The sequence below is a fragment of the Ostrinia furnacalis genome, unplaced genomic scaffold (genome assembly GCF_004193835.3).
Source record: "Ostrinia furnacalis isolate ACB-3 unplaced genomic scaffold, ASM419383v2 OfSCF0166, whole genome shotgun sequence".
Lineage (NCBI taxonomy): Eukaryota > Metazoa > Arthropoda > Insecta > Lepidoptera > Crambidae > Ostrinia > Ostrinia furnacalis.
Genome location: NW_021130405.1, coordinates 398,712 through 409,986, shown reverse-complemented (window position 1 = coordinate 409,986; position 11,275 = coordinate 398,712). Strand labels below are relative to the sequence as shown.

The following is an 11,275-nucleotide window of genomic DNA, read 5'->3' as shown; positions in this document are numbered from 1 at the left end:
AATTGGCAACAAAAGTGGAATGTAGCCCAAAAATAAAAAGACAAATTATCGCCCAATCTATCTTTTCGATAATTTCGGATACAACGGCTTAAGCTGCAGTGGGCTATCCGTTAACTGGAACCAGTTAGAATCAGTGATAAATGTCCAGCGGGTCGATACAATATAAATTTGTATCCTCAAGAGTTGTAGCCCCACCAAGGTGGCCGGCACCCGGTCGGAGTCAAACCGCAGACGCCGCGCGCGTGAGCCGGGTGCACCGCCAGATATTTTAAGAATGTGACAGTTTTAACTAAAATATTTTTCTGTTATCAAGAAGTGTCATTGTTTTGAAGGTGCACTTTTCAACGGTGAGTGATAATTAGCGCGGACTCTACAGTCATTCATAAAGTCGGTAGCATTTGGCAATAAAATAAATAAAGTCAGATAATAAATTGAGTCAGTGTTATGAACATTAAGTATAAACTTCACTTCGCAATCAGCAATAGGTTTCTTAATGTCCTCTGGGCACATAGACCATTCGGTATTAAATTTGTTTGCAAGATTGCCAGTTACTATTGTCGTGGACTCCCATCACTACTAAGAGTAGTTACTATGTGCCGACTACAGTTAGGTACATCGAGGTAAACACTAAAACTTCATTTAGTTATTTGCAAATACTTATTGCAACATTAATGTGTAGTCTGATGAGCTGTTGACGGTACAAATGCATGTCAATCCAAAAATGTATAGCTAATTTACGAGATTAATGGACATGAGACTTTACCCCTACCAGATTACAGTCTTTTATAAATTAGAAAACATGGTTGACAGGTCAATTTACTGAAAACGATTTTCGTACGGTCAAAATTGCGGGCACTGCAGCTAATCTTATTAAACAACTAGCTGACCCGGCGAACTTTGTTCCGCCTTAATGGCAATAAATAAGCAGACTTTTTTTTTTAATTTCGAACGGTATAAAAAGTATCCTATGTCCTTCTCCTGGCTCTATACTACCTCCCTGACAATTTTCAGCTAAATCGGTTCAGCCGTTCTTGAGTTATAAGTGGAGTAACTAACACGACTTTCTTTTATATATATAGATATTAAATGGGTATTGTACTTTCCGTTGCGTTTTTAGTAAGTTAATTTTACGAGCATTTCTATCTTTATGTATTGTTTACATCTAATAAGGTTCTATTAAGCACTTGATTAAATCGTTAAAATGAAAATAGATCAATGCCTGTCGAATTTATGTAGGAGGCCCTATTAAGGACTTAAATACATACTTAAAATTGATTCAATTTCGATCCGATATTAAAGGCAGCCATAAAATTCGTCGCGGATGAAAATAAAACCTTATCTTAAAAACAAATTACGCACTAACCTTTGTAATTTCGATAATCCGTACATTTTTGTACAATCGTTATCATTCGCAAATTATAATCTCAGGATTAACCTATGGACTTAAGGCACAATACTTGTGATTAAATCCTACTTACTCGTAATTACATAATATTTTTAAATAGTACGAGTATCATACTCCCTTAACCCCTCTCGTCGTCCACTTTATATTATTAATGTATGTATGTATTAGTATAAGTAGTATTTTTTTTTTTAGTCTGGTAGTTTATTACCAGATAATTAGAGATAAATGTAGATGTTGACTTTCTTAAATAGGTTTTTTTTTTTTTTGAGAGAGAGTGGAAATGTTTATGTATCATCATCATCATGTTTTTTTTTTTCTATTTGTATAGTTACTATTTTGCACCGCCTACTCAAATTCTCTGTTTAGCTTAAAGGTTAACTGGTAGATAATGCCACACGGCATTAAGTTCGCATTTTCTACCGCATTTTTTTGTGTGGACATTACACCAAACACTTGTTACCACCGGGAGTCGAACCTAACTACTGTTATATTTATAGTTAATAACAAACCTTGCACCCGTCGAATACACATCACACATAATGGAGCTATCTGTTAAACATATATCTACTTACATATATTTACAAATAGGTACAGCCTAAAATCCAATTATCATTTACCTAAACTGCCTATCTCACACATACCCGAATTGCATGCGACCGCAAATTGACCAAGTAATCAAACCCACCTGGAATCCTTGCAATACCTGGGTATTACCCAGTATACCTAGATGGTAATCAAGCATTTAATACCTCTGATCGGATTAACTGGAACTGAGAAACTTTGATGAGGGTAGGAATTCAATATAGAGTGTTTAATGGTTAACTATTACCCTATTACCAAATAGCAGTCACGATGTATGTAATAATGTATTTGGTTGCTGACAGTGATATCGACCAATTTTAATACATAAAAGTCAGCCTACCTCTAAATAAAAGTATTATTCTGTTTGAAAAAAATACTTTTGCGCGCATAGGTATTCCACGTCCAATTTTTCATACAAACTAAATTGAATTTGGTACATTGGCTTTAAATTAAAAAAATATGTGTGTCACCAGGACTAGCAGAGTTCAATAAAATATGTTTTTCAATGTTTGTTTTTCCTATGAATATACTCGTACTCGTATGTTACCTAAACTACTGCGTACTTTAATTTTATTTATTTACATTGTTTGATACCATATTACCAAAACTAAAATCAGAGATACGTTTTATTATGATTAGAACTTAACATTAGCCTTTACTAAAGTCTTTTAAAAATTTGAGCTTTTTAGTTAACTAAAACCTGTGCTAAAACTGAGAGTGAAGACAAAGTTTATCCCAAAGAAAAGTTTAAGTATGTACGCTACAAAACTTAATAAGTGTTCGAAACTTTAAGAATCGACTTTACAGTCCGTTACTACAGTTAATAGTATGACCTCAACCTTGATGCTCGAATGGATGCAGCGTGTCCCTAAAGGTACTGCATTCCGCATACACCAAAATTGTAAAATCGATATCTTTTAATATCGGTATCAAAGAACGTCCTTGCTTTTCGACCGTCGAATTGTAAAGTAGAGCGCCAAAGCCGTTCGCAACCTGTTTGCCCGATCCATTATTATTTATGCTAATATTAATTACAGGCAATGACACCGAACGGTGAACAGAGGTGATATATTGTTGCGAAAATAAATCAAAATAGAATGGTGTAAGTGTGAAAGTTTTAAAATTAACTTATACACGACTTTGCACTTTCTTTAGTGCGTTTAAGTTTAATTTACAGATTTCTTGCATTTTGATGAAGTAGAAAAGCTGCCAGTTCTTTGAAATTGTATTGTATTGTATCTAATATCTATTAGATCTTGATATTTAATGCCAGGCAAAAAAAACAAATAAAAATTTTATAATATAGATTTCCATTCCTATTAGAAATGGCACAAATTACTCGTATAAGTATGTAACTTTAGTTTTAATTCAAACGACCAAAAACTCAATTTGCATTAGTAATTTAGAGCAGTGGAGAACAAATGACTTGATGATGATGATTCAAAAATATCCGGCAGAAAAATGCTTGTTTACAAATAAAGGACAATAAAGTACGCAGTAATGTCATGTTTGACCTTTGATCATAACAATTACACTTGATAACGATTCCAAATCTCTTGTCTGATTCAAGCTGATAGCGAATCAATCGCTATTGTATCCAAGTGTGTATCGATAACTATTTTGATAAGTAATAAATCAAATAAGTAGTTCATTATAATGATAAATACACAATTTATTCTATATTTTTCCTGTGCTGGCTGTTAAAAGGCCTAACCAAATGTTAGGGAAATGGTAATTTAATCTACAAAGGTACAGGGACCCCTGACTACCAAAGGGCTGGATCATAAATAATGTAAATGCTTACTACGACGACTCATCGGTTTTTCCATAGATCTTTGAGTTATTATTTACCTACGATTTACAAGGAACTTCTGTTCGAGACAAGACTAATCCTTATTTTTTGGGTAAGGACAATTGCGATCTCTTCGCGATGCCTATATCCAAAAAATATTATAAAACCTTCAAGTTCATTTTGGGCAAAAAATTTAGCCTAGCATTCCTTCTTCCAGGTTCATTATTTGCCCTATTCAAATTATTGTATGTATGTACTTGAAAATCACAATGTTTGAAATTCATGCTCCAGCTGGGAATCAAAGTCAGAATATACAGACAAGAAAGTAAAATGCTGTAACCAGTAGACTACAGAAATATTACTACACATAAATAATTTAGGACAACGTTCTGACGTCACATTACACAGATAATGGCGTCTAGCCTGACCATTAAATACACTATATCTGTAAGAAATATTAAGCTAGTTAGTCCCATTAAAATAATCACAGCTCGTTTGTATTAATAAAAGCAAATTACATCAACTGCCGCAACAAAAACGAAGTCTAATTACTTACTCCCAATTTATCTGCATGTGTGAGACAGGTTAATTATTTCGTCTAGTACTTATTTATGGGGCAAATTGTATTCAATACTTAGGCTGAGTTGCACCACCTAACTTTGACCGTAACTCTAACGATAACCGGTGTCTTTTGTATGGAGTTTGACAGGTTTTTGACACGCGTTTGTCAAAGTTAAAGTAAGATGGTGCAACTCAACCATCTCTTTCTCTCTCATCTCATCCAAGGTAATAAATATCTATTAATTGTTTTATTTATAACAAAACAGTAAGAACAACTTAAGAACTCAAGTAGGTAGGTTCAAAGTTGATTTAGTTCTTATCCAAAACATTATAAATAAATATTATTGTCCATTGACAGTCGTGCCCGCAACTTCACACGCTATAAATCGTTGTCTCTAAGTATATTTTTATTTGTTTACCAGTCTACCGAGATGGAAGATAATTATGGTATTATTTCAATAAGGACTAATCCCTACCCTCGTTCCCAACAATGGACTTCGACAATTTTATAGTTACCTACATTCAACAAACCAAACCTAAGAACATACTGATAACATTCCTGGAACTAATCAGTGTCTCATTTTTAGTTAAGCCAAGTTTTATTATGAGTAAAGATAAGTAGGTACTAATAATAAAACTGTTTGCAAAATATTTAATCAGAAATCGATAGGTACTGAAGATAAGACTTAGATAGCAAATTAAATCAATATACTAAAGTCCACACCACCTAGTTATAACCAAACTAATCAATAATGATAAGATTGTGCGTTATTTAAACACTTGTGTTTTTCCTTGCAGATAATGTCAAGACTGATAGTTTTGCTGTTAATTGCGCATTTGCAATTAGTTATCAACGTGCCTCTAAGCCCCAATGAGAAGCAAACACAAACCTTCAAGATCGACCATAGCAACCCACCGAATGCAATCCCAAGTCATAATAATGAGAAACTCCCAATACTAGTTCCTGTGGTCCAGCCCCATCACGTGACGTTCGTAGAGCCGAAACTGACAAACGTCAGAAAGAAGAAAGGCCCGAACTTCCCTCTAATTCACCACCATCTTCTGGCGCCAACGACTTTGCATGTCATACCGATACACTCCAATTTTCATCAGAACTCTATACATGCTGGCATCAACCACATAATTTCAAACAATAATGTGCCTATCGTTTCACATTCGTATTCACATGGTAGCTCAAACGCAACTCATCCCACACAATTGATACCAATTTTGATACCGATACATACACACCTGGTCCCGTTGCATGATTTGACGGTCATACCATTGCATAGAGATGTGCATCATGTTGATCAAAAGCTAAGCCATTATAGGGCTTCCATGGAGAAGAAGGACGCGGATGAGGAAGAACCAATAAACAGATTTAGGTCGTTCTATGGCGGTTTTGGGAACGGACTCTACATCGGAGGCCATGGCGCTGGTCATGGATTTTACTCCTATGGTTAGGTTTATGTACGATATAGATGAATATGAAAATAATTCAACATGACGTTAAAAATATGATTATCACACATGAATTTGTATGTAACTAATATATTCCTATTATTGTCATATTGATGCTCAAAATGTTTAAATTAGCTTTATTAGTGTAGTCAACTACAATAAGTACGACGCCTACCAACCACTATAGTTGACTACTTTAATCTTTAGACAACGTTGATATGTAGTAAAAGAAATAGATCCTATCAAAATATTTAGAAACCTGTCTGAATTTTAAGTTTGTAATTAATTGTTAATTCGTTTAAGTATTTATTGAATAAAATGTTTAAAATATCTGATGAATCATCTTATTTCACCCCAATAATACTTTGTAAGGGCACAGTAATCGATTAACTATTAATATTTCAAAGTATAAAGTTATTAATGTTTCAATACATTTTGTCCATTGATGGATTCACTTTCAAAAACTTTCATTGGCATGATAAGCTTATTTGTTTCAATGTCATACCTACTTATACCTAATGCACTAACCTTGCTGATAACATGACAACAACAATCGCAATATCATGGCTTATGCGGGCTACTATAAAAGTGTGAAATGTAACAGTTTTCTAGCCACTTTAGCGATGACACAAGATAGGTAGGTATGTACAATGAATAAAAATTTCTTCCAAAAAATCAAAATCAATCAAAATCAAAATTAAAAATATTTATTTAATTTAGACCACGAGTGAACATACAGCTAGAAGCTTTTATTTAATCAATATTTTTTTTATTATATAATCTTTGCCTCTGTAGATACTAAGTTGAACTTTGTGCAGAAAGTCATTGATTGCTGCATTTCTGACTCATCTTTTGATAACAACATAATATTTTCCTGTATTAGTTAAATATCTACCGATTACAGTGATAATGATAATCGAATAATATCAAAGTCCACTGGAATAAACAGTCAACATCAACACAAAATATAGATAAACTAGCTGACCCGGTGAACTTTGTTCCGCCTATGTTCATTAGCAATAATGGTGGTCCAGAACGTTACTAAATAAGTATTTCAAATACTGAAAAGTAGCTTAATTTTAAACTTTTAAGTGGCTTTTAAGTACTACTTTTGAGAGTTCAATTCATGTCAGGGTTTTTTGAGCATCAGCTAGTTAAATTGCTGTTCTGATATCTAAGTGGAGACTTTCAAATCTACTAAGTTGAGAATTGAACAAAACGGTACTGTCGTGTCTTTGATTCAAGCTAGAAATAAATTTAGAAACAGGGGGTACACGAGAAAAATAGTGATAATACCAATCTGTTGTAGAGAGACCGGAATTAAACGGTTTATCAAAAAGATTAGACTTTGATAAAGATTGCCTTCATAATCATGAGTCGCATGAAATATTATTTAATTGAAGTACAGTTATCACAGCACATAGGTAGGTACGTCGCTTTAGTTAACTTATTTTTATTCGGATTTAGTCGTGTTAAAACATCACCATGATTACCATAATTATAGTATTGATTGTCATCGTTAGGTACACTTTATCTTTATAACACAAGAACTTTTAACTAACTATTGGAAAAAACTAGGCATAAAATATGAGAAGCCTACAATATTTTTCGGGACCATGGGCCCGACATTTCTAAAACGAAAAAATGCCACCTAAGGTTTCATGGAGCAATACAAAAAGTATCCAGAAGAGAAAGTCGTTGGATATTTCAGAACTAGTAACCCAGGCTTACTGATCAGGGATCCGGAGCTAGTTAAACGTATTCTAATGACTGATTTTGTACATTTCTATGAGCGCGGAATCCATCCTAATAAAATGGGTATAGAGCCGATCCTAAGCAATTTGTTTTTCGCCGAAGGAGAATATTTGTGGCGTTTGTTAAGGCACCGCATGACCCCTGCGTTCACGAGCGGCAAGTTGAAGGCGATGTTCCCGCTGATAGTGGAGCGCGCAGAGCAGCTGCAGGCGCGGGCGCTGGACGCCGCTCGCAAAGGCAAAGCCATCGACGCGCGCGACCTCATGGCGCGCTACACCACCGACTTCATCGGCGCCTGCGGCTTTGGCCTTGATGCCGGCTCCCTCAACGAAGAAGAATCTGCTTTTAGAAAACTAGGCGCTGACATCTTCAAATTCGATCTTCGCCAAATTGTCGTCACTGTTCTAAAAGACAATTTTCCACGTTTAACAAGACAACTAAAGTTTTTGGATCATTTAGAGAATCAAATAATTACACTAGTAAATGATATCCAGAAACAAAGGAATTACCAGCCTTCAAATAGAAATGATTTTATTGACCTGTTATTAGAATGTAAGAAGAAAGGCATAAGAGTCATTAGAGAAAGTGAAACCTGATGGTAGCCCGGACTACGCGACTTTGGAGTTGGACGACTTGCTGATTGCCGCTCAGGTGTTTGTGTTCTTTGCCGCTGGCTTCGAGACGTCCTCATCGGCTACTAGCTACACCTTACATCAGCTTGCATACTATCCTGAAGTTCAAAGTAAAGTCCAAGCCGACATAGACGCAGTGCTTAGCAAACATGATAACAAGCTGTCCTATGAAGCTGTGAAAGACATGACTTATCTTGACTGGACTTTCAGAGAAGGTATGAGAAAATTTCCATCACTGGGATTCTTGTCACGAAGATGTAGTAGGAAGTATACCTTTCCTGATCTGAACATGACTATAGATGAAGGTGTAATGATTGCGATCCCCTTGCAAGCTTTGCAAACTGACCCTCAGTACTTCGATAATCCGACTGAGTTTAGATGAAAGATTTGACCCTAAAAATAAATTGGTGAATAAGTTCACATATTTACCGTTTGGTGATGGACCACGAGCCTGTATTAGTATGTTTATTTTTATTTAACAAACATAGTTACACCTATTAATTAGTAGTTAACCGTATTCAGGAAACAATTAACATTAATGTTGCATTTAAATAGATACATTTTATTAACTTATGACAGTGAGAGCCTTCTTCCTTCCCCCGATGGCTGATCTGATTTTGTATAATTTTCGTTGCAGGAGAACGCTTAGGTTTCATGCAGTCTCTGGCCGGTATGGCGGCCATCTTGTCCCGGTTCAGCGTGGAGCCGGCGCCCGAGTCGCACCCCGTGGACCCCCCCGTGGAGCCCAAGTTTGACGTCGTGCAGAGCATCATCGATGGAATACTGCTCCGATTCGTAGAAAGGAAGAAAGTATATTAAATTATAATATACATAAGTATTACAAAAATTGTATGATTTTAATTGAAATTTCAGCATAAAATTATTCGAGTCCTACAACTACTGCTTACTAAAAATAATATTAGGAATTTGCACTTGATTAATAATAATTAATTAAAGGTATAAATTCAGCAGACGATGTCGTGTCATCACGACCCTGGTCCTTTAGGGTTCCGTACCTCAACAAAGTGATCCTATAAGGATAGGATCGATTAGCAATAGACAAATTCTAATTTAATGGCACCGTGCTCTTTTATTTTAATTTTTAAACATATAATTCGAAAGCCTTTTGTTTAATAAAAAAATTTAATCTTTGTACCATCTATTGATAAATATGTTTTACTGTTATGTAAGTAGGTACAAATTCCATATCTGATAGTGGAGGGAGATATGATAACAGGATGGAATAATATCAAAGTCCACTGAGTACACACATAGTCGTAAATAAATCACAATAATGATTACAAGATAAAATAGAATTTGTCACAAAATGTTACATAATGGATAAATAAATAAATAAATAAATAAATAAATCTTTATTAATTTCTTCACAAGTAAGTTTCCAATTACATGTACTAACAATAAAACGCATTTTTTAAACAATATTACTTATTGTGAAGACTGGTGCTTGATATGGGTTGAGACAACCTGTAATACAAGACACCAGGTCTCCACCTCTTAAACCGAAAATAACACAATAGAAAGAATGCTTCTAAACTAAACTAACATGGCAATACAAGAATTAATGCAATATAAGGTTTATTTTCTTACTGATTATGTTAGAAAAGACATAATTTAAACGTGTGGAGTGTGGTGAGTGAGAGTTGTGTGGTGGGTGGTGTGAGGTGTAAGGTGTAACGTGTGTGATAGTGTGGGAGTGTAGAAGTTTCTTACTTTGTTCGTATTCTTATAGAGTAACGTAAGTTACATGAAACCAAGAATAGATAAAGTCAAGAAGATATATCAGATTGTATGCTATTTAATAGAAAATGTATAATGTCATACAGGTATTACACTGGGCTCTGTCAGTTTACACTAGTAATTGGGACCTCATGTAATACCTGTATGACATTCAGATTTCACCATGGTTTTCGTAGTTTTAACACGTATTTCCACAATCAGTGATACTCAGATAATAAAACAGTTCAAATCCCAAAACAAATAATAACAAAGGCTTATAGAAATCGTTCATATTTTAGTAAAAATTTCATTATTACTAACCACTTGTTCCCGGTCGCGGCGCCGTCGCTAGTTCAATTAAAGATAAAAAAATATAAATGTCACTTCACTAGCCAATCACAGCTAAGAATGATGGACAGATGCACCATCTAACTAACTAACGTAAAAGTTCTGGTAAATTTCAACAGATAGCGTTGATTTATATTTTTTTGTTTTATGTAATAAATATATGACGCCAGGCCCCAGGAGGTTAAATGTATGACGGATTGCACGCATAGCGTCCCTAACGGATACTTTCTAACTAAAAACTTTATAGAATTTTTTGACTCGCTAGCGACGACGTTCAATGCAAACTCGCACTAAGCACACTGTTGTGAGTCGAACTCTAGCGCTAATAAATCTGTATCTTCATAAATTCAAATTAAGCTTTCGGATGTTTCCATAATGTGCTGAATAATTGTTTCTTCGGAGTACCTAATTTGGCTTCGCTCAGTGGGCTGAGTGATGATTGATGATGATGATTTGATGTAAACTACATCAAATGTCCTCACTAGTGAGCCTAAGTAGGTAGTGAGCACGTTAAAAAATATTTTGAAAATTTTAGTTCTTGAACGTTTCCGCTAGAGGCGCTGTACAATCCGTCATACATTTTAATGTATTTTTTTTACGCGCTCACTAGTGAGCTTAGTGAGTGGCCTAGCGTGAGTAAACTCACACTAATCACACTAGGCCCCCAGAACTAACGAAATTGGGCCGGAAGAGTTAGCGTGGGCAGGCCTCCCACTAGGTGAACCGACGATCTGGTAAAGGTCACAGGAAGGACCTGGATGCGGGCAGCGCAGTACTGGTCATTATGGAAATCCTTGGGGGAGGCCTTTGTCCAGCAGTTGACGTCATTTGGCTGAAATGTACGGAGCGAACGACCTGCTGAAGGTTGTGAAAAGGGGAAGGGAAGGGAATGTCTGGGTGCGGACAACGCAGAACCAATTCCTGTAGAGTTCTTTGGGAAGGCCTATGTCTAGAACATCTTAATTTTGAAAAGGAAAGAAAAGCAAAAACACGTTAGATATT

At 35.4% G+C, this 11,275-nt stretch overlaps 1 protein-coding gene and 1 pseudogene across 1 annotated transcript; both read left to right on the top strand.

Moving 5' to 3' along the window:
- Positions 1–209: 209 nt before the first annotated feature.
- On the top strand, positions 210–6,058 carry LOC114353293 (uncharacterized). The gene is made up of 2 exons (XM_028305235.1): positions 210–347; positions 5,139–6,058. Exon 2 carries the CDS (start codon positions 5,142–5,144, stop codon positions 5,802–5,804), a length of 663 nt encoding a protein of 220 aa, XP_028161036.1. The 5' UTR covers positions 210–347; positions 5,139–5,141; the 3' UTR covers positions 5,805–6,058.
- A 1,281-nt stretch (positions 6,059–7,339) lies between these two features.
- LOC114353285 (cytochrome P450 6B6-like) lies at positions 7,340–9,520 on the top strand (annotated as a pseudogene).
- Positions 9,521–11,275: the final 1,755 nt, after the last annotated feature.

What these genes read in the sequence shown, in the direction of transcription:
- LOC114353293 (XM_028305235.1), top strand. Translation starts at nt 5,142, where the DNA reads ATGTCAAGACTGATAGTTTTGCTGTTAATTGCGCATTTGCAATTAGTT.